The sequence below is a fragment of the Diuraphis noxia genome, unplaced genomic scaffold (genome assembly GCF_037042655.1).
Source record: "Diuraphis noxia isolate RWA-SAM2 unplaced genomic scaffold, SU_Dnox_SAM2 contig0005, whole genome shotgun sequence".
NCBI classification, from domain to species: domain Eukaryota; kingdom Metazoa; phylum Arthropoda; class Insecta; order Hemiptera; family Aphididae; genus Diuraphis; species Diuraphis noxia.
The window spans coordinates 19,329,631-19,355,810 of NW_028301715.1; the positions used below are offsets into that span (position 1 = coordinate 19,329,631).

Genomic DNA, 26,180 nt, shown 5'->3' on the forward strand with positions numbered 1-26,180 from the left:
TCTACCACAGACACAAAAAATGTATAGAAGTATCAAAACAAAGTTTAATGATAATCTTTATTCAAATACCAGGCCCGTTAGTATCATTGTTTTAAACATAATTACAAAAGTTACATATTAACTGTCTCTTTTCAACAAAATTCAAAAACTGTTCACATAGATTAGTATTACCCCCCCCCCCCCCCCAAAAAAAAAAAAAATAAATAAATAAATAAATAAATAAAATATCATGGTGACAAGGTAACGCGAATAAGTAGCAAATGGCTGAATTTTTCATTTCAATTAAAAAAATAATGTATACAAATCAGCTGCAGTTTCGTCCTTTCTCATCCCATATTGGTTTGTCTACCAGTCTTATTACTATTTTGTTCAAGATGTTCATCCATATTTTATTTTTATTCGTTATACCTTATAATATTATTTTTATACACAAAAAAATACTGTTTTCCATTCAATCATTTGTTTTCTATTGTTATATAAGTATGATGCAAATTTTAAGGTGAGCTATAGGCACGTGACTAAGGGTAAATGTTTAATAAACTATTCATTGAATCGTGAAATATAAGTTTCTTAGAGTGCAAATAAATAAGGAACAATTTTTTTTTTATTTTTTTTTTGCCAACAGAAAATTCAAACACGAAAACTAACTTATATTATTATGGTAAAATAAATCAAAGGTGTTTTTTTTTTTTTTTTGTTAAAGCTTATTATAATGAATTAAATCATAATGCTATTTATACAAATTGTATATGTGCGAACTTCATTATTAAAATTTTTAAATCATTCTTGTGTTTAATATGTTTTGTTTAATTGTTTTAAAAAGAAATTATACTTTTAGTTAAATAAAAGTGTTGAAATGCCTATATTTTTGCGAAACGTTTAAAACAAATTCTAATTTAAAATTTATGAAGCGTCCGTATATGGTACTGGTACTAGTTGCTATGTTATAAATATGTGATGTTATTACATAATATTCATTGTACCTAATATATGTAGTTTATGTGAATCTTACGATTAAATTTCACGTTCGATTTAAATATCTGCACTTAAATAATAATAACTATTACATTATAATACCATACGCGTAATTTAGTACTAATATGTTATGTATTATTATTGCTGTTGTTATTGTTGTACGCACACCATAAATAATGATAATATTTTATTAAAATAGGTTTAGGCAAATAGGTATGTGCGCCAATAGTGCAGCGATATTCACGACGGGATCGTTAAACGTAAATATTTTTGTTATGATTGTTATTGTTAATAATACCTATTTTTTAACAAAATATTATATAGTTTATAACGGTTTTACATAATACTGGATTGGAAAAGAAAGCAGATTTACTCTCGTTTAATATTTTCAGGGTCGTCATTTTATACAATAACATTAGACAGAGCCGTGCTGTAGCTAACGAGACTTACTGGCGCCGCCGCTGCGATCGGTGTAAACACTAAACATGCAGACAAAGGTTAGTTCAGATTAGCAATAATATTACAGTGGGAATCGTTGTAATTATGTTCAATGGATCTAGATTCTAGATCATAGTAACCGATAAGTATGTTACTTCTACCAGTATGGTTATAAACGGTTTCTACTACAATATATAAATTAGCGCTCTACAAGTCACAGCGAACGTAGTAAAAATTTGATGATGTTGACGACCGTTTGATGTGCAGCGGTTGTCTAATATTCGGCAAAAACCATACTAATGGATTTCGAGTTTTTTCGTTCTTTTTTAGATTTAAAAAAATTTACATTTGAACATATTTTATAAACTATAATAATATATACTTGTACTGATAGGTAGGTACATAACCGTTGGAACATTTAGTCAATTGTCTAAAAATCAAACATCTTGAAAACGGTGCAACAATCATTATGTGGCGTATTTTGTCTTTTAGATTTTAATGCGTACAAATTATTATGTAAATATTGACAAAAATAAACAAAATATTTAAAATATATTAAAATATAAAATTAATAAATCTGTTTATAATTAAATTATTTTATATGGTAATAAACTAATTTTTAATGTTTGAATTAAGAATATAATTAAGTATAACTATAATATTATATGCCTATAAACGTGTGTAAAGTTGCTGTTGTACTAATACACTATATTACGGTATACCTTTATTATACATGACCAACGGAGCACCTAACAAGTTTAGAACCTGCAGCCAATTATTCCATGAGGAGTAGGTAGCTATTTCAAACATTTCTAAAGCACGAAAACGTCAAGTAAACTTTGTAATGTAAAAAGTTGTTCGTAAGTTATTCAGGTTAATAAATTTTCAAAATGGAATCTATATTGTGATATGACCGTAAAATATTATATTATGCGTGTGTATACTGTATATATATAGTAAATGAACGGAGAACGAATCACTTATTACTTATTGTTACTTAACTACGATAGAAACCGGTGTTCATTTTTCTTTTATTGATCTGTTTGCGACATATTATGTGGTAAGAATTTTGAAAAAATCGAATATGTTTTCTTAATAATTGGAAGCAGTGTATTATCCGAATTTACAAGGAACATTTTGTTGTGAAGCTTTATCATTTAACATTAATAAGTTGAGATGATGTATTGAACATAAAATTCGGAAACGTGTGCTTTTAACCCCAAATAATTCCTCAATATTTAAAATCAATTATTTCTTTTCAAATATTCTTCGGCTGTCGTATACAGTTTTACTTCTTAATGCGCGCACTGTAATTGGGAGTATTATCTTCTTCTTCTTTTTTTTCAAATACTTCAAATTTAATAATCAGTAGTAACTATAAAGAAATATATACACACACTTAGGTACATATAGTTAGTTAAATAAGGTATTTTTTAAGCATGCTCATTCTATTTTTCGCTTAAATCATGCATATACTAATAACTGATTAGGGGGCTAAGACGATTTTAAAAATGTAGCAGTTAGGTACTATTCATTTATAAAAATCCAAATATAATAAATACTATATTTAATATAACATAGGTATAGTTTTTGTTTTTATAAAACCATTTTTAAGGATTATTATCTTTAGTACAGACATTTTTAAAACTCGGAAACTACTCATTAGAATTTTGATATCAAAATTGAAAATTTTCAAAAAAATCATCAGCTAAATAGTTTTTAGTAAAACAAAAAGGTTTTTATTTGAAAAAAATAAAAATTTGTACCTATCGTCACAGAACTCTTTAAATAGTCCAAAAAATATTCAAAATTTGAAAACATAGTCATTAGGTCTACATAAAAATTCTAAAAATCAGACATTAAATAAATGTACTATTAAAGGGGAAATGAGGATGAGCATGCTTAAAAATCATCCTGTACGGTTGTACATACATGACCTCCTCAGTTACATGATCTCATGAAACAATTTGTATTCGCCGTAGATACCTACTTGATTACACATCTACTTGATTTATTCGATGGAAGAAAATAAAATAAATTTGGAATGAAAAAAAATATGAGAAATATACATAATAATATGTGTAATACATTTTATTTAGTACAAACTTTTAAATAATTAATTACAACGATATTCAAATATGAATTTAAGCGCTTCAGCCACCGTTCTTTATAAGAGCTTTAATACGTCGCTATCATCACGGTCTATACAGCGTTCGAACATTAAAGAGTGTAGCTCAAATTTGTTATAATCGGTAAAAACATGAAAGAACATTGTACTCTGGATTATCTCGAAATTTATATATTTTTAAATATTTTATATTAAAAAATAAAAATTATTATACAAATCAAATGAAAATATACAATAATAAATACATTACAGTTTCTTGTTCTCTCTCTCTCTCTCTCTGAATAAAATAATAAGCTTTGGATCTCATCAGATATAATTAATATAATATATATAATATAACACTACACACTGCCTCAGTTAGGTATAATAACTCATCTCTGCTTTACGTTTTTCGGGTTTGCTGAAAACACTAAAATATAATGTACATTTCATCACAGACAATCCGTTTGCTTCGCGTTATTTTATATCGTGCCCATTAAATAAATATACCTATACTGACCTTATTATTATTCAACCATGAAGAGCTTTTATAGGATATAATTTATAATTACATATACAGGGTGTCCCGTGAGGATTTACCCATTGCGATATCTCCCGAAATAATGGTGATATCGAAATTCTGGTTTTGTAATACGACTCACAGGGATAAGAACTACAATTATTTCATATTTTAATTTATTTTAATGTTTTGGTAAAAAAGTTAAAAAATATATTTTTTGATTTAATTATTTCAAAAAAAATTAAAGATAGCCATTTTGTTGAGTTTATATTTCTGGAAATATTGACGTTTCAAAATTTTATTTTCATTAATTTCCTGATTTTTAATATTTTTTTAGTTTCGAGGAAAATTGCGAATTATTTAACACCGCAATGTTATCAAACATGTGACCCGCCGCGCCACGCGCATTACCATACGGCCGGCCAAATACTTTCCGTGTTCCTAATAGTTATAAATTAATTATAATCATATTTTATTTCTTCAAAACTAGAAAAAATATTAAAAATCAGGAAATGAATGAAAATAAAATTTTGAAACGTCAATATTTTTAGAAAAATAAACTCAACAAAATGTCTATCTATAATTTTTTTTGAAATAATTAAATAAAAAAATATATTTTTTAACTTTTTTACCAAAACATTAAAATAAATTAAAATATGAAATAATTGTAGTTCTTATTCCCGTGAGTCGTATTACAAAACCATTATTTCGATATCACCATTATTTCGGGAGATATCGCAATGGGTAAACCCTCACGGCCCACGGGACACCCCTGTATATGAGATATTTTATTTACCATAAAATATTTTTGCACTCTACCCCTCCCAAAGCGAAAAGACGTCGATGAAGACCTTGGGGTCATTTCGATACAAAAATATGAAAAAATAAAAATAAAATTTTTTAAATAATTCATTAGAATGACTTTTAAATATGAATTTTAGCGATTCAGATATACTCAGCTACCCGTCTTTTATACGCGCTCTAATACGTAGTCAAAACGTCTATAAAGATGTGTATGCTGAAGAGTGTAGTCGAATTTCAATATTCGGTAAAAGCACGAATGTATAATAATATTACTCGTATATTCACAATTATCTCGAAATTCATATAATATTTTGAATTATATTATTATTATTATTACACAACATGTAACAGAATTACTTAAAAATCAAATAACCTAAGTTATAATAAATATTAACATTTTTTACAAATAAGTACGGTATGAAATTGTTGATTTTTATTTTTTAATATTGAAAGGAAACAGTTTAAAAATATACTAACTTTTTCAGAAAAATTCAAAGAAGCAAATTTTTAGAAAAATATTGAGTATCATATTAAATATTAATATAATTGTTTAATTGTGTCAAATAGCTTATTTTTAAATTTTTTTAAATATAAATATTGTTTTTTCGAATTTTCAGATGTATAAGCATGTAAATTTAAATTATTTATCATACATACAATTTTCCCAATTTTAGTTTTTCATCCGCTAAATTAGTATTAATTTTTAATTTTTAATTTATCAGCTCTTTTGTTAACATAATGTAAAATAATAATTTTTATATTAAAAAAAAAAAAAAAAAAAATGATTGAGGCATCAAATGAAAATAAAAATTTTCCGTCTCTCTCTCTGAATAAAATATTAAGCTTTGGATTTTTATAAAATACATTGTTATATACACGTTGTGATATTTGGCTCTTCACACCTTTGGTTCACGTAATTCTAGTTTACCGCACACACCAAAATATAATAATAATATACATTGCACTGCAGACAATCCATTTGTTTCACGTTTTTTTTTTTTTAATTTTGTTGCCACCATAGCGTTTTATACTGCCTGCAGCGACTATATTATATTTTTTCAAACAAAACGAGCGTATATACAGGTGAATATATGTGTATAATATATATTTATATTATTAAGTTAATTATTATTATTTGACGCAAATCCATTGCTTTTTCCGTCGTTACTATGAAATCGGAGCTGAGAAAAATCAATCCACTTTTCAGTGTAATTTAATATTTCTATTATTACACCGGCTTTCAACTACATGATGTTAAAGAGGACTTGGATATTGAATGAACGTGCGTGAAGTTGGCCCCCCCACCTTTGCAAATTTCTGTGAAAATTATGTAATCATTTTGCAAATAATTTGCAAATATTTGCAAATTGGTTTTCAGAATTTGCAAATAAATTCCCCACCCACAATAAAAAAAATAAGATAGGGGGGGCCAACTTCACGCAGCCCCCCCTATATGTAGATAGTGGATCCAAGATACTACCAACATTTTGCAAATCATTTGCAAATATTTGCAAATTCTGAAAACCAATTTGCAAATATTTGCAAATGATTTGCAAAATGTTGGTAGTATCTTGGATCCACTATCTACATATAGGGGGGGCTGCGTGAAGTTGGCCCCCCCTATCTTATTTTTTTTATTGTGGGCGGGGAATTTATTTGCAAATTCTGAAAACCAATTTGCAAATATTTGCAAATGATTTGCAAAATGTTGGTAGCATTTTGAAGTTTGTTGCTCAAAAGGGGGGGCTGCGTGAAGTTGGCCCCCCCATCTTATTTTTTTTATACCGGGCGGGGAATTTATTTGCAAATTCTGAAAACCAATTTGCAAATATTTGCAAATGATTTGCAAAATGTTGGTAGCATTTTGAAGTTCGTTGCTCAAAAGGGGGGGCTGCGTGAAGTTGGCCCCCCCATCTTATTTTTTTTATACCGGGCGGGGAATTTATTTGCAAATTCTGAAAACCAATTTGCAAATATTTGCAAATGATTTGCAAAATGTTGGTAGCATTTTGAAGTTCGTTGCTCAAAAGGGGGGGCTGCGTGAAGTTGGCCCCCCCTATCTTATTTTTTTTATTGTGGGTGGGGAATTTATTTGCAAATTCTGAAAACCAATTTGCAAATATTTGCAAATTATTTGCAAAATGATTACATAATTTTCACAGAAATTTGCAAAGGTGGGGGGGCCAACTTCACGCACATATTGAATGAGACAATAAATACATATTGTGTAATATAGAGAAAAACACAAAGCATGTTCTCATTGTTCATTCCCGAGAATTTACTCTTTAATATTATGTATTTGATCCCACTATCACTATGGTTGTTGCAATTTTCGATATTATTTTCAAAAAGGGCATTATATTATTATTATAAAACAGATGTATTATTAAGTTTATTGTCGTAATAATTTTATCTTAATCATAGACACCCATCAGAAATGTTATTTTCGATTATTTGATCTTTTTTGATATTATATAATTTGTTTTAGAAGTTGGAGCTCCTGTCCTTCCACACAAGTCTTTTCAGTGGTGCGCATTATTTAATATGTATATGAATTTAAAACAAAATAACCGAATTATTACTCGAACAATAAATATAAAATTATAAAATATAAAATTAAAATATAGATTAATATCAGTTGCAGCCATTTTTAAATCAACATAATCTACAAATTTCCCAAACCTAATTATCGTGAACAATTATGCTTGTTACATAAAATATTGAAATACGTTATAACTAGGTATATGATTTAGATGCACATTATAAAATGTTCTAAAAAATAATTTATTTAAAAAAAGTCGCCACAGCGCCCGTCCGACGTTTGAGTTGTAATAGTGTTTTACAAGACTTACGAGTCCAATATTGGCTGTCAGTTTTATATATATATATATATATATATATATATATATATCAGCGATTTAAAAGGATGCCGACAGAGCGTTTGATTAAACTACGTGCAAAGTACAAATGAATTTGCAATGAAGAACGCGGATTTTGAAATATTATTTGATTGACGTTCGTGTCGAGACAACCAAAAACAAATGTAGTACCTACCTAGTGCTTAGAGACCATATTTTTAAGCTCTTGGATTTTTCATGATATCCCATTTGAGAATAAGGGTTTAGTGACGATAAAACCGACTTTTTTTAAATAAATTATTTTTTAGAACATTTTATAATGTGCATCTAAATCATATACCTAGTTATAACGTATTTCAATATTTTATGTAACAAGCATAATTGTTCACGATAATTAGGTTTGGGAAATTTGTAGATTATGTTGATTTAAAAATGGCTGCAACTGATATTAATCTATATTTTAATTTTATATTTTATAATTTTATATTTATTGTTCGAGTAATAATTCGGTTATTTTGTTTTAAATTCATATACATATTAAATAATGCGCACCACTGAAAAGACTTGTGTGGAAGGACAGGAGCTCCAACTTCTAAAACAAATTATATAATATCAAAAAAGATCAAATAATCGAAAATAACATTTCTGATGGGTGTCTATGATTAAGATAAAATTATTACGACAATAAACTTAATAATACATCTGTTTTATAATAATAATATAATGCCCTTTTTGAAAATAATATCGAAAATTGCAACAACCATAGTGATAGTGGGATCAAATACATAATATTAAAGAGTAAATTCTCGGGAATGAACAATGAGAACATGCTTTGTGTTTTTCTCTATATTACACAATATGTATTTATTGTCTCATTCAATATGTGCGTGAAGTTGGCCCCCCCACCTTTGCAAATTTCTGTGAAAATTATGTAATCATTTTGCAAATAATTTGCAAATATTTGCAAATTGGTTTTCAGAATTTGCAAATAAATTCCCCACCCACAATAAAAAAAATAAGATAGGGGGGGCCAACTTCACGCAGCCCCCCCTTTTGAGCAACGAACTTCAAAATGCTACCAACATTTTGCAAATCATTTGCAAATATTTGCAAATTGGTTTTCAGAATTTGCAAATAAATTCCCCGCCCGGTATAAAAAAAATAAGATGGGGGGGCCAACTTCACGCAGCCCCCCCTTTTGAGCAACGAACTTCAAAATGCTACCAACATTTTGCAAATCATTTGCAAATATTTGCAAATTGGTTTTCAGAATTTGCAAATAAATTCCCCGCCCGGTATAAAAAAAATAAGATGGGGGGGCCAACTTCACGCAGCCCCCCCTTTTGAGCAACAAACTTCAAAATGCTACCAACATTTTGCAAATCATTTGCAAATATTTGCAAATTGGTTTTCAGAATTTGCAAATAAATTCCCCGCCCACAATAAAAAAAATAAGATAGGGGGGGCCAACTTCACGCAGCCCCCCCTATATGTAGATAGTGGATCCAAGATACTACCAACATTTTGCAAATCATTTGCAAATATTTGCAAATTGGTTTTCAGAATTTGCAAATAAATTCCCCGCCCGGTATAAAAAAAATAAGATGGGGGGGCCAACTTCACGCAGCCCCCCCTTTTGAGCAACGAACTTCAAAATGCTACCAACATTTTGCAAATCATTTGCAAATATTTGCAAATTGGTTTTCAGAATTTGCAAATAAATTCCCCGCCCGGTATAAAAAAAATAAGATGGCAGCTACGAATTGTGCTGACATTTTGTAAACAGCCCGCTAACTTTTTTATAATTTCGAGTTCAAACTCATACCAATCGTTGGTGTTTATACGTATGTATAGTTTATAGTATAGTATAAAATTATATTATATAATACACAATTGAAATAATATACTAGGTACTTATAGAAGTATTTTACATAATAATATATCGGGCTACTATTTAATATAAGTTTAATAAATTGAGCATAAACATAAAAGTAATTGTTTCTTACATACCCTTATAGTCTTAATACATGATACTATTATAACATTAAATATATATATTAATTAATTATGACATTTTTCAGATCTACATCCTATCTACCTACCTATAAAATAACAAAACGAATCAACCACAAATTTTAAAGAGTATTAATAATTTAATATTTTTAAATCAATAAATTATGCTTATCAGATCTTCAAATTTTATTCATTTTAAATTTAGGTTGTTAATTTTTAATTATTGAAGTTAGAAAACGTTGTTCCTAGTTTTTGCCATTTATTATAAAACGTCAGGTCCATACATCAAAACAAATTAACACCACCGGCAATTTTCTCATTTTGATGCAGGATCCTGGAGTCATGTCACTATCATAGAATTGGTAAAAGGAAAATTAAAAAAAGACAATTGTTTTAATAGTTTGTTGATTCGTATTACTTTTATTTATCTTGTAACAAACTCATAATATAAATTTAAAATTATTAAAATATAACCATTTTGTCTTTTTGTTTTATAAAAAAAAAAAAAAATAAGCTTCTCTTATTACTATAGTTGACTTTTGTACCTATAAACATAACTTTTTTTTACTCTTTCACATATAAAATTATATGTGGTTTTATTTTTGTTGAAAATGGGGTACTTTTTATTTTTTTTGCCAAATCATTGTGTATCTCCCATCTATTTACGCGGCGTACATACGCTACATAATGATCATGTCCATAAGATACTGATCCGGATAATATATATCTAAAAATTATTCAAAACAATTAATTAAATAATATATTATTTTAAAATAATTATATTCAACACCTGTTACTGTCAATTATCAGACTATACTGCAAGTCAGCCAGTGAGTACTCATGGTGTTCAGCAATTAAATCTGTTTCAATAAATAAATGATTTCCTAGAACTCTGGTTACATTTAAAAATCCCAAACAGTTTAGTTCTGTGCATTTAGTTTTTTTTTCTTCACTGTACTCTTTCAAACTAGCCTCCAAATCATTGAAATCGTTAAATGTTGAGTTTAAAATTATTGTTGGACTTGGTATAGATTTCGACGTAGCACAGTGGAAACACTGTCGGTTTTCAACGGCGGATGGCACACTTTTCAAAAAACTAGTGATCATATAAGTCACGTTACATCTCGCGTCTATAAGTTTGACATCTGTTATTCCGGTGTCTTCTGGGAAAACATTTTGTAGAAGTGTTAATCGCTCTTTGTATATATTTGTAGAGCACGGTTTGGTAGCTAACTTTTGACAAAATTGAAGATAAATATTTGAATTTATATCCACGAAACTTTTGTATGCAGGTATATCTATATATGCCATTGCAATTAACACTGAAATCGAGTCAAATGGACATGTGTTGTGTACCAGGTAACGTTTTTTTTTCATTATTATAGGTGTAGACATATTTCCGTTGACTAAAAAATTATTTTTGGATGAGCGTGTTGATCTATTTGATATTATTTTCTCAATCTCAGGTGTCGATTCCATATACTTTGTTTGTCTTAGCTTTTTTTTAGCCTTCGTATGTTTGAATGGAATTAATATTTCTTCAGATCCCTTACCACGCCAATTTTCAATTTCGTCTAGAGAATTTTTAGATACATTAGATTCTTCACTTGAACTTTTTCCATCGTTATCTGATAATACATAATCTGGTTTTTGAATATCAACTACATTTTTATCGCTCAAAGTACAATCTTCTGTATTTTGAATATTTTGAGTGATCTCTGGTGAATTTACTGAAGAAATATTTGCAGAAGTCATATTGTGGTTATCTAAATGTGGTGATATCACATCATTGTTTGAGCAAGCATTTCGCAGTTGCTTACTGCGAAAAAGTTTTGTATTACTATCTATGCTCTTTAGGTGAGTAACTACAAACTTATCAAGAGCCATTGGACGCACATCAAACCGTAAAATGTGAGTTTTCAATTGTTTAAAATCACCCTCAACTGATGCCGATGAAGCAATTTTATATGGAGACCCAAAACTTGATCTCATTACGTTAGTCCAGAGCGGAAAATCTTTACACACCCGAAATACATCTTTTGCTAACTCTGGTAAGAAATAAGCAGATATTCGATTACCTGCAAGAATATATTTCATTATTCGCGATGAATTGACATGTGCGTGTGCGTGTGAGAGTTTCTTCCGGCGACCGGCGCGGTTGCCCGAATCGGCGTGACAGTGATTCTTGGAAACAATTAGCAGATAAGGATTACTGGAGAGGTATAGAAGAATAAAGCTAATGGGTGAAAAAAATAATCAATAATAATAATATTTTTCCAAAATTAATTAAATTTCACTACATGTTTATATTCTCATTTTCTATACACCATATAATTTTGAAAATATTTTAATTTGTTTTGAGCTGTTTACACACTTTCAGTTTTAAATATTTTTAGTTTTTTTTTTCTATTAATATCAATAAAACTTTATTTGGTGTGCCAAAATGTGTGAAAAATTAATACAAGGCTCCTGTTATATTGTTTCAATAGCAGTTGAAAAATATTAAAAATACATAGGCACATTTTTTTTTATAAACTTTTAAAGTTCGAATTTTGACAAAATTTATCAAAACCTCGAAAATCATCAATCATTGCAATTAAAAAATTATAAAATGCTCAGTTTTTATAACTAAGGATTGATAATTTAAAACAAAGATTCTCATAAATAGTTCAGACCGTAATCAAAAAATCTAAAAAATAAATAATAAGAAATTTAAAAAATATTTTAAAAAATGATTTTTATAATTTTTTTTTAAATTCTTTACTTAGTTTCATTTTTTATGATTACAGTTTTTTTTACAAAATTTTTGATTTCTTATCAAATATTGATTTTTTATTGAATTAATATAATAAATACATTTTTTATCAAGTATAAATGTTTTTATTTAATATATATTTTTTAGCAATTTTATAAAAATGGAATATTTTTTATTCATCTTTAACCTTCAATATATACCTTGTAAAAAATTAACTGAATAAAAAATCAAGATTTGATAAGAAATCAAAAATGTTGTAAAAAACACTGTTATAATAAAAAATGAAACTAAATAAAGAATTTAAAAAAAATTATAAATTATAAATTTTTTATTAAATATATTTTTTTATAATTTGCATTATTTATTAAAAAATCGATTTTTATAAATATTTTTTTTTTATATATTTTTTATGAAATTGAATAACTATATGGTGGGAGGAGGACAGGCTCCAACAAATTCCAACAAATGTTCAACAAGTCCGTTTGAACATTGTTGGAAGGTTTTTGAACGATTTCAATAAAAATGTAATGCTAGGGGTGAAGTTGGCAGTACAAAATACATGGTGGGATAGCTGAAAAGTGGGGGTCCAACAAATTCCAACAAGTTTCCAACAATGTCCAACAAGTCCATTTGAACATTGTTGAAAGGTTAGTTCTGCTAACATTGTAATGCTAACTTCACATAGGTAAAGGATCATGCCACGCGGACTAATGAATAGTGATTAATTAAATTAAATAAATTTAAAACAATTAAATTACTAATACCTTTTAAAATTTGTGATAGGTTCATATTTTTATCTAGGGACACCTATCGTGTAATAACAAAACCTATTAATAATTAAGTAAAAAAATTGTCTTTTTAATTTTCCTTTTACCAATTCTATGATAGTGACATGACTCCAGGATCCTGCATCAAAATGAGAAAATTGCCGGTGGTGTTAATTTGTTTTGATGTATGGACCTGACGTTTTATAATAAATGGCAAAAACTAGGAACAACGTTTTCTAACTTCAATAATTAAAAATTAACAACCTAAATTTAAAATGAATAAAATTTGAAGATCTGATAAGCATAATTTATTGATTTAAAAATATTAAATTATTAATACTCTTTAAAATTTGTGGTTGATTCGTTTTGTTATTTTATAGGTAGGTAGATAGGATGTAGATCTGAAAAATGTCATAATTAATTAATATATATATTTAATGTTATAATAGTATCATGTATTAAGACTATAAGGGTATGTAAGAAACAATTACTTTTATGTTTATGCTCAATTTATTAAACTTATATTAAATAGTAGCCCGATATATTATTATGTAAAATACTTCTATAAGTACCTAGTATATTATTTCAATTGTGTATTATATAATATAATTTTATACTATACTATAAACTATACATACGTATAAACACCAACGATTGGTATGAGTTTGAACTCGAAATTATAAAAAAGTTAGCGGGCTGTTTACAAAATGTCAGCACAATTCGTAGCTGCCATCTTATTTTTTTTATACCGGGCGGGGAATTTATTTGCAAATTCTGAAAACCAATTTGCAAATATTTGCAAATGATTTGCAAAATGTTGGTAGCATTTTGAAGTTCGTTGCTCAAAAGGGGGGGCTGCGTGAAGTTGGCCCCCCCATCTTATTTTTTTTATACCGGGCGGGGAATTTATTTGCAAATTCTGAAAACCAATTTGCAAATATTTGCAAATGATTTGCAAAATGTTGGTAGTATCTTGGATCCACTATCTACATATAGGGGGGGCTGCGTGAAGTTGGCCCCCCCTATCTTATTTTTTTTATTGTGGGCGGGGAATTTATTTGCAAATTCTGAAAACCAATTTGCAAATATTTGCAAATGATTTGCAAAATGTTGGTAGCATTTTGAAGTTTGTTGCTCAAAAGGGGGGGCTGCGTGAAGTTGGCCCCCCCATCTTATTTTTTTTATACCGGGCGGGGAATTTATTTGCAAATTCTGAAAACCAATTTGCAAATATTTGCAAATGATTTGCAAAATGTTGGTAGCATTTTGAAGTTCGTTGCTCAAAAGGGGGGGCTGCGTGAAGTTGGCCCCCCCATCTTATTTTTTTTATACCGGGCGGGGAATTTATTTGCAAATTCTGAAAACCAATTTGCAAATATTTGCAAATGATTTGCAAAATGTTGGTAGCATTTTGAAGTTCGTTGCTCAAAAGGGGGGGCTGCGTGAAGTTGGCCCCCCCTATCTTATTTTTTTTATTGTGGGTGGGGAATTTATTTGCAAATTCTGAAAACCAATTTGCAAATATTTGCAAATTATTTGCAAAATGATTACATAATTTTCACAGAAATTTGCAAAGGTGGGGGGGCCAACTTCACGCACATATTGAATGAGACATAAATACATATTGTGTAATATAGAGAAAAACACAAAGCATGTTCTCATTGTTCATTCCCGAGAATTTACTCTTTAATATTATGTATTTGATCCCACTATCACTATGGTTGTTGCAATTTTCGATATTATTTTCAAAAAGGGCATTATATTATTATTATAAAACAGATGTATTATTAAGTTTATTGTCGTAATAATTTTATCTTAATCATAGACACCCATCAGAAATGTTATTTTCGATTATTTGATCTTTTTTGATATTATATAATTTGTTTTAGAAGTTGGAGCTCCTGTCCTTCCACACAAGTCTTTTCAGTGGTGCGCATTATTTAATATGTATATGAATTTAAAACAAAATAACCGAATTATTACTCGAACAATAAATATAAAATTATAAAATATAAAATTAAAATATAGATTAATATCAGTTGCAGCCATTTTTAAATCAACATAATCTACAAATTTCCCAAACCTAATTATCGTGAACAATTATGCTTGTTACATAAAATATTGAAATACGTTATAACTAGGTATATGATTTAGATGCACATTATAAAATGTTCTAAAAAATAATTTATTTAAAAAAAGTCGGTTTTATCGTCACTAAACCCTTATTCTCAAATGGGATATCATGAAAAATCCAAGAGCTTAAAAATATGGTCTCTAAGCACTAGGTAGGTACTACATTTGTTTTTGGTTGTCTCGACACGAACGTCAATCAAATAATATTTCAAAATCCGCGTTCTTCATTGCAAATTCATTTGTACTTTGCACGTAGTTTAATCAAACGCTCTGTCGGCATCCTTTTAAATCGCTGATATATATATATATATATATATATATATATATAAAACTGACAGCCAATATTGGACTCGTAAGTCTTGTAAAACACTATTACAACTCAAACGTCGGACGGGCGCTGTGGCGACATTAACACCTATAATATAGTGTCTATGTCTGACAATATATTGTTATTAAATCGTTTAATTTTATTTGCGTGGCATCCGTATAACTAAATATAAATATAATATATTTTATAATATACTATATATGTATATATTTTATATTTTATGTACTTTTTTATTTTATTTAACTCATGAATGTTTTTATTGATTTAATAAATTTAAATTACACACATTATTATTTGATAACTTAATGATTGCACGTCAATTATATAAATTCAACCGCTTTTAATCATTATTCTAATATAATTCTGATCGTTATAATTATAATAATATTATTATATTGCTGCATAGTACAGTATTGTTGTGTCTTGTGTGCATTCCTGATTAATCAAATATAATATAATTTAATATAATCAATATTATGAAAATATATTAACCAATTATAATATACCAAACGTGTTTATATTACTTACTGGACAATTACTATAATATTTTTATTAAAATTAATTATTAAAGACATTTTTAACTCTATTAAATTATAATGATAGAAAAGTACGGTAATGTTTTTATTTTTAAGTTGTTTATATTGAAATAGCTTTCAGCATAAGCTTCTAATGGATTTTTAATTAAAAACAAAATGCGAGTTTTATAAATTGTATTAGTGAGCTCATAATACCAAAGTGATATTTTTGCAATAGAAATAAATTGAAAAAACGATTATTTGTATTTTTTATTTAGTCTATTGTGACAATTAAGTGAACGCCACACCTGGTACATGTCAATATATGTATTGACCCAATGGTTAGGAACATTTAATACTGAATAACCAATTTTGTGTTGTTATAGTTTTGATATTATATTGCAAATTGAGCAATTATAAAACATATATCTAAAAACGCTATTTATTTATTTTTAAATTGGTTTTCTATGATATTTCAATTTTATTGCGAGTAGTATATAAATTAACTGGTTAAAAATTTAAATATCGTAAAATACCACGGTATAACCATATGTAATATTTTACATCTTATGTTTGATAATATAGGTATTAAAGTAAACAATTTAAATTTGGTTCTGCTGGAAGTAAATTTAAAATGCTTAAATTTTGTAGACAGACAAATTTTAAAATTGCATTATCTTTTGTAATGATAGGTCAATTTCTCGTAAAAAAAAAAAAAACAGGAACGTCGTGCATTTATGGTTTATAAAATAATGAGTTAAAGATGAAAATTGCTGTAACTTGCGTACCTTGTTTATAGAAACAACAACAAAAAATTTTGGGATTTTATATTTTATATATAGAAAACAATTTTAAAATATCAAATACATAATATTTAATGTCTATATAATCAATTCACAATGTCGGTGCACCTAATTTAAATAAAAACAAAAACAGTTACAATTATTAATTTATTTTTTTTTACAATAAAATACAAGAATTTCATTTTGTTTACAATCCACAAGACTTAATGACTCTACTATAAATATCCAGGATAAGTTTTACTATTCTTATAAACTACATAATTTTTTATCCTTAATTCAGCACTTAACAATTCCGAAGAATTAATTTCACTAACCTAACAATCAGCGCCATAACCAAGAAGTGGGCCTTCGGACTTAAGCACCCCCACCAAAAAAAAAAAATATATAAAATACCTAATATGTATAATTATATGAATCATATTGTTAGCAATACAGAGCCAACTTATGAATAGTAACTAAATATTTTTACTTATTTAAGTAAGCTACACTTGCATCGATGATTTCCAGCCTTTGTACATATACTAAACAATGAATTCAATTTTATCCTAATAAGTTTTATTCTTAGAGTACTTATATTATATTGTATACAATTTAGTATATTTATACAATTCAACATTATTACTAAACAATTTAAATTATAAAATAACAAAACCAATTTATTGTGATTCATCGCGTTTTTCTTTTAAATATACAAAAATGAATGTAAAAATGTATTTACCTCGATAACAACGATAAAGATTTAAGAACTTGTTTAATGTAAATAGACCTATTTAACTCTCATAACTTTGTAGTATATTAGACGCTCTGGTGCATTATTCTGTGTTTGATAAGCTGGTGATTGGTGGAGCTAAAACTTTTGTAATAGGGTTGTGGTTCATGCTTCATTTGATACAAGTCCTCTTATATATGTATATAGTTGCTGAGTTTTAAACGAGAGTATTCGTTATTCACCTGTAGTCTACCCTCTTCACCCAAGTTTAATCACGGCAAAAATTATTAATAGAAAAAAATTCAACCGAAATAAACTGTTTTATTTACAAATTAAATATTTAAAAACGTATTTGAAAGAATAAAAATAATAAATATTAATATTTAATTATAAAAATAAAATAAAGTTTTGATTCAAGAAGTAATTCTATCTTAGAAATACCAATCATTGAAATATAATATGACTATGTAATATTATCAATGGTATCTATGTCACAGAAAATAATTTTGTTATTATTTCTAGTTTTCAACCATATTTTTCTAGCGTAAAAAAATGTTGTAGAGTTTAAATATTTTTTATCCAAATAGAGTTATCTTAAGTGTCTTAAGATATACAAACAGTTTACAACTTTAAAATACACATAATTTGGTTTAAAATTAAAATATAGTAAAAAGTATACGAAAAGCATTCGATATAAATGTTACCTTTAATTTTTATTAGAGGTGAATTCACTCTAAATTTTAATTTAATGGAACTGCACGTGATCTGCTGAGCGTAAATTTTATTATGTTACGCACTTGTGAGACGTAGACAACACGTCATGCGGATGTAACGTCCTCTTAACGTATTAATTTTTGTTATGTCTGCAGATAGACATGAAATACCAGTGAGACGTCGTCATAGTATTTTATTTGAGTACGTTTCATTATACTATATCGTTCATAAAATAATATCAATACGAATATTGTTAAACTTGGCCACTTGGCACAGTAAATACGGTAACGGTAAATAATTGAAAACTATAACTGATGTATTACGCATATCGTTATGTAACTCTGTAGGTTGTGAAATTATGTAATAACAGACATTCTTACGAGAAATTTTTATGAAACTGTTATATTTCGGTTCATTTATTACGCATTACCTTGATTATTATGCATATAATCAAATTTGAGTTTAAAGGGTCGATATTACTTCAATATTAAGTAGACGAACAGCTGTACAATATTTTTGTATTTCAAAATATATAAACACTTATCTTGTGATTCTATAATTAAAAATACGAAATATTAAAAAAAAAAACAAGTAAACTTTTTATGCTAAATTCTATGTATTGTATTTCTTGATTCGTTTGTTGATTTTGTCTCCGCTCAATTAAAAAAATAAAAATATTTGATCGTCATATACATATGTATTTGTATGCTAAAAATAAATACCTTAGATAGAAAAATTCCTGGTCCTGCAGAGTTTCTAGTCCTTCGTGCGCTGTATATATATATAGTTTGTATTGTAAATTATTTTAAACGCGTTATTTAAATTTATATTTAATTGTATAGACATTGTTTTTCAGTGAATCTAATTACCTATGAAGAGCTTGATCGGAGCAGATGGGCTAAACATTTTGGTAACAAATGGTATTTGATAATGTTATGCTTATTTGCTTTTATCATATTTCCCTTCATCGTAAGTCGGGATCAAATAGCGAGCGGCGCCGATCCGTATTAATATGGTTTCAAATATTCGCGGAGTACTTAACTATAAAGTTGCCGAATACCTATCGTCGTGGAACCCAACAGACCAAATTATTCAATAAGTCAAACACTGTGTGTATAGATTCGCAAACAAAAAGTTAGTCATGTAATACGGTCATGGTTTTGGACGATGCGCGATGGCTGGGAGTGTGGCACTTTGGAGCCGAAGCCGCAAAGATTTAATATTATAACATTATAATATACGGTTACGTGTATAGAATAGGCGTGCGCACAGGGGCAGAAAGGCGTGCTCTTGCTGCCCTTGGACGGTTTGAATATATTTTTATGGGCTAACCTAAAAAATATAACCGTACCTACTATAATAATAAAGAATAATGTGTTATTGATATTTGATGTATTTTTTATTTTTATATGGTATACCGGTGCAAACAATCTATGATTAACCAATGATTAACGTTTAAAATATTTTTATTTAAAGGTCAAAGGTTAAATTTTGATTTTGAGCTTAAAAATCTTAACTTAATACCCATGTATGAGCTGGTAAAAATATTCGCTGCCACCGACTTGAAACTCTGCGCACGCCTATGGTGTATAGTTCAGTGTTTCTCGTGTGTTTTACGTCGAACGTAGGGTAACGTCAGAGTATATTATCCATATTTGACTTTGGATTTGTTCCATATAATGTATGATAGGGTTGTTAGCTCTAGTTTTAAAAGTAAACCCGATATAAATGGATATCTCTATCGAAAATGGACTAACATTGATTTATCTGCGTCACTGACAACGAAAATCGACATTTTAATAGATGATCGCGAACTTGAATACCTCTACGAAAACAATACAGAAGGTATAATATGTGATATTTTGTAGATATTATAATCAGATGAAATGTCGTATTTTGTTTGTTTCCTAAGCTACCGTTAATAATATTTTAGTGTGATAATATTAGTGGTAAATTATAAATATCAACACAAAAAATTGTTTTGTTTTATCGATATTGTTAATCAAATTATTTAAAATAAAGCGCTATTAAACTGCTTTTCCGTAACACCATTGATCTCGCAATATTACTTCGTAACCCAACGGTGTTACAGAAGTCAATCACGAATGAACCATTTGTTCTATGATAATTTAATTAAAAATTATTTTAAGTATATTTCACAACTAATTAGTAATTCCTTATTATTTCAGATGAATCGAAATGAATACAAAAGCATAATAACGTACGAAACCAATAAGCTAAACTTGAAGGTATGCAGGAATAAAATGCTAAATATTCATAAAAAAAAACAATTTAAAAAATTTAAATTTAATCTAAGAAAGGGAGAAAGGGATGGATTTACGTGTTTTGACCAATTCATGTAATTAGAAACTTTTTAGAGAGGGGAGAGATATTATTCAAATTTAAAAATTGACTTGCAATGTTCTACAAATAGTTTGCTTAGAGCAGCGGTTCTCAACCTGTGGTACGCGGAAAGCTCATAAGTGGTACCTGAAGAAAATCTACCTTTATAAAAAATTAATTTATTAACAAAATTCTATACATATAACATAAACGTATACATTATTAATAAGCAAAAAAATTGTCAGGTGGTACGTAAAAATTTTCAAATTGTGTAGGTGGTACGTGACTATAAAAATGTTGGGAACCGCTGGCTTAGAGTCATAGAAAAAATCAATTCAAAAATGTTATTTATTTATTTATTTATTTTATTTTTTTATTGGTACAGCATCAACATCATGGTTATTAGCTTACAATCGATTAGGTTACATATTATATGAATAGAACAGAACAATAGAAAAGAACAAAAAACAAGAAGCAAAATAAATTACAAAAAATAATAAAGTTAAATTAGATTGTAAATTCCAATTTTTTTTTAAAAAGTGATGATTTTTTGTGAGTCAGCATAGGGTCCTATGGCTTCATATAGATTGTCAGGTATTCCGAGTTCTTCCCTGGATTCCGTGAATATCTGGCAGTGGATGATTATGTGTTTGATCGTAAGGGGAACATTGCAAGAGAGGCATATCGGTGGTTCGGTCTTTTCCATTAGGTACCCATGAGTAACTCTTGTGTGGCCAATTCTAAGACGGTTCATAAAAACATCTTCCTTTCGAGTTGAGTAGTTGAGATTTGGCCAAGGTTCGACTGAATGTTTGAATTCCCTTAATTTATTTTCGGTAACTTGAAGCCAATCAGAGTTCCATAATTGCATACAGTATTTGTCAACGTTCCTGATAATATCTACTGGCGACATAAATGGAAGTGTTGGGGCGTTGGGGTTATTTATAGCATTTCGGGCTGCTTTGTCTGCTTCTTCGTTTCCTCTGATATTACAGTGACCCGGAATCCATATGAAACGTATGTATTTATTCGATAGATGTATTAGGTTTTTTATCTTTATCGCTAAGGGATTGGTCAGAGAATTATATTTTATGTTTGACAGGGCACTGAGTGAGTCGGAACATATGTCCATTCTATCCTGGTTTGCATTAACTGCTGTTTGGACTCCTTTTAAAATAGCTATATATTCAGCTGTATAAATGCTGCTATGATTATTTAATTGGAATACTTGAGTAGAACTTTGATGTACAACAGCCAGACCTATGCCTGTAGAAGTTTTGGATGCGTCTGTATAGATTTGTGAGTAATTGTGGTTATCAGTATGAATCAGTTCATTAAATAAATTTCGGTAGACTATTTCGGGTGTTATTTTTTGTATCGAAGAGTTCCTTCGAAACTAATCTAATCCTTAGAGTACAGGGGCGCATTTATGGTGGTGGCTGAGGGGGCTTCAGCCCCCCCCCCTCCCCCGAAATCCAGGAATTGTTTATGAAGTCTGCTTATTATGTCCTATCAGATGTAAATTTTCTAACTCATATAGGCTGAATTGGGAATTTCAGTTGGAAAAAATACCACAGCCCCCCCCTCCCAAAAAAAAAATATCTAAATACGCCCCTTGTTCGAGACCTGTGCTTGAACTGTCCGTGTATTAATTTTTTATTTTTATTCTGTGAGAGTTGAATGGATTTCATAACGAAGGTTAGTAGCTAGACATAACTACATAAGATGCAAAATTCAATATATTATGTCCTACAAAATATTCGATTCCGTTTTTAGATTTATTTTAATTCTAACAGATTACTGATGTCTGATAACTAAAATTAATTGAAGTCACTTATATTCTCATTAATGTTTTGCATATACTAACTATCAACTTTCAATTTCCATAATTACAAAGTTGTAGCAATACATTCCAATACAACCAGCAAAAGCAAAGATTATGCAATCGAAATTTGTGTTAATTGAAATACGCGTTTGTAAGTTCTGCAAGAATGAACTACCATAATGATAGTAGTGCAAGTCATAAATGTTATATAAATTGTGTACCGGGTGATCTATTTAATGTAAGACACTCTTTATTTCCTAAAACGCTTTTGAACATATTTTATTTACAAAGTTGTAAGTGGTTCTAGAACTTCATTTATGAAAAAAAAAAATTATATTATATTATCGTTATCGCTGATTGAGTTTTTGACTCATTCAATTGATCATGTACATATTTTAAATTTTATATTCCGAAACAGAAGATTGTTCAGAGTATATAGATAGTATATAGTATATAAGATCAATGGAATCAGATTTTAAAAGATTAGATTTTTAGTTTTAAGGTTATAATTTGTGGTTCGACATTTGGTGGAATATTTTTATTTTACTTTACTCTGCTCATGAAATCTTTAAATACTTATTATAATTTATAACTCGTAAAAAAACATGTTCAAAAATTTAATATTTATACACCTAACTACTTCAAAAAAATGTTTCCATTGGAATAAAGAATTAAAAAAGCGGGTAAGTCGTGAATGTCACTCTGCTGTACAGTATGTACCTATAATAGTAACCTATTACAGTGGTAATGGGTGGAATTAAATTTGAATCCAATGATATTATATCATTGTATACAAAAAACGATTCTGAGCGGAGACAGTTTATCTGTCAAGGATATATTATAGATTATTAAAAATTTTCAAATCTTAAATTTAAAACGAAATTTTTTTATGAATTTCTAGTTTAAAATAATTTGCGAATTTTCGTGATTTTTACGTATGTTGTCAAAATTAAAATTTTAATGCTTGTAAAAATAAGTAGTGACTATGTATTTCTTTTATTTTTCAACTGCTATTGTAAAAATATGTTAGGAGACTTGTATTAAATTTTCAAATCTTAGATATAAAAAAGAAAAACTTTTATAAATTTCTATCTAAGATAATTTGACCATTGCGTAATTTTTACGTAGGTATTTAGTTAAAATTTGAATTTTAAATGCTTATAAAAAAAATCGTGCCTATGTATTTTTAATATTTATCAAATACTATTGTAAAAATATATTAGGAGCCTTATATTAAATTTTCAAGCTTTTCTACCCTACAAATACATTTTTATCGATATTTTTTTTAAAAAAAAAACTAAAAAAGTTGAAAAATTAAAATGTCAGTAAACAGCTCAAAACAAATCAAAACATTTTGAAAATTATTGTATCAAATATAAAAAATGCCTATATGAACATTCAGTGAAAATTTCAAGTATCTGCAGTCATTTGTTTTAGAATTACACCAAAATAAGAAAATCGTTAAATATGAAATCCAGTGGAAATCCAATGTTGTAAAAATTTAAATTTCAAACGCTGATAAAAATTTAATTTGACTTTCTGGTGGACATTTGTTTTGTGATAAAGATTGACAAACTTAAAAGGAATCTTGTATTAAATTTTCAAATCCTAGATTTAAAAAGACAATTTTTTATGAATTTCTAGCTTAAAATAATTTGTGAATTTTTGTGATTTTTACGTATTTTGTCAAAATTCAAATCTTGAATGTTTATAAAAAAAAAATTGTGACTATGAATTTCTTTAATTTTTCAACTGCTATTGTAACAATTATACAGGAACCTCGACGTTATTAAATTTTCAAGCTTTTCTACTCAACAAATAAATTTTTATCGATATTAATTTTTATAAAACTAATAATGATCAAACATTGCATATGCCTATGAATAGTCCAACTTAAGTCGAAAATTTTTGAAAATTGCATGGTGAATAGAAAATACTTATATAAACATTCGGTGAAAATTTAAAGTGTCGATGGTTTTTTTTTTTTTTTTGTTACATCAAAAACTAAAATCGATTTTGTCGAAAACTGATTGTGTGTAAAATTTCCCGTTTTTCCCTTAATTTTTAGGTTGTTTATCCCGATTATTTAGAAAAATATTGAGAATTTTTTACTTTTGACCCCCCAAAGTACCAACTAGATGCCCTTTCTGATCGAACGAGGTAATGAAGTCAAAAATCGAAGCACTTTTACTGCCCCAAAACGTGATGACAGACATAAAAAAAATAAAAAAATACACACATCATGGTAAAATCAATCGCTCCGCTCAGAATCTAAAATACCATTTTAAAAGTAATAAAACTACAAAGCACAACTTGTAGAAATATCAAAATATTTAATTTTTAAAAAATTATTTTTTTAATGTCTTGAAATTTTATTTCAAACACTTAATACCAATATATTCTGTTAAATAGATCACCCAGTATAGTTATATTTATATTTTAAATTATCAAACACAAATGATGAGCAATTTAAATGTCGTCGTTATTCGTAGAACTGTAATATATGTAGGTATAAGGTCTATTTATTTCAGAGGGATCAATGATTGGGATTTTAAGCAATTATTTTTTTTTTTAATAAGCTTATAATATTGATTGCATCGTTTATGATTGTCTTATTTTCGTTCAACACGTTTTAATAATTAATTTTACCCAACCTTAATATAACGGAAAAACAAATTTATTCTTTTAATTTTGAATTATTAATTAATACACAAACACAATTCTTAAAATAAGGGTAGGTAAATAAATGGATAAAATGAGTGAGTAAATTAATAACGACTTAGACGGTCTAAAATAATATTCTCGTTCAACAAAAAACAACGCAGAATACACTTGTCATACACTGAAATGTTAATGTTATTTAGAAAGGGCTGTGAGAAAAGTGTTAATAATATGATCAGGTGGCACTTGTGTAATAATTATATTTCTTTTTATTTAGTTGAATAACAAAACCATTCAAATAAAAATTATATTTACCAGTTTCTGTAATCTACGGAAAACAATTGTTTCTCTCTGTACGTACAACTCGCCATAAGATATTATTGAAAAGTTATTTGGTTTCAACTGCAGTTTAGATATAATAATGTGCAATATATAATAATGTATAAATTAATCTAAGAAATGTTTAATTAATATAGGAACAATAATTTTTATAACCGTTTTAACTGCAGCTACCAGCATTCTTAATAATAATAAAATTCTTAATAACATTCACTTAATAATTATTAGTATATGATCATTATTTTGAGGTTTATTTTTTTTTCAGGTGCAAAATAAAGACATTTTCAAAAACTTTATTTGAACTTAAACGTTGATAACGTCTTTCACGATTCAATAATAGGAAACAATTAATTACAGTTATCTATTATACGTATTGGTTACTAATAACTATTGTTGTTATGACTGTTTGAAGAGATTAGGTGTCGTTTGTTGAGAAAAATAATTACCAAATTATATCACACGTCCTCTTTTGATTAATGACAGCTTTTCGACAATACCTTATATTATTACGCATGTACAATAACATGCTGCTGCTGTCCCATATCCAACCCTTTTCCATCAACTACAAACGAA

The 26,180-nt window shown here is 27.9% G+C and overlaps 2 protein-coding genes and 1 long non-coding RNA gene across 3 annotated transcripts in view; all 3 read right to left on the reverse strand.

Moving 5' to 3' along the window:
- dnc (phosphodiesterase dunce) overlaps positions 1–26,180 on the reverse strand; it is a 625,052-nt gene that overhangs the window by 555,829 nt on the left and 43,043 nt on the right. The window lies entirely within an intron of this gene.
- LOC149055015 (uncharacterized) overlaps positions 1–26,180 on the reverse strand; it is a 124,130-nt gene that overhangs the window by 76,786 nt on the left and 21,164 nt on the right. The window lies entirely within an intron of this gene.
- LOC149055016 (uncharacterized) lies at positions 21,315–21,914 on the reverse strand. The gene has a single exon (XM_089229491.1). It carries the CDS (start codon positions 21,912–21,914, stop codon positions 21,315–21,317), a length of 600 nt encoding a protein of 199 aa, XP_089085617.1.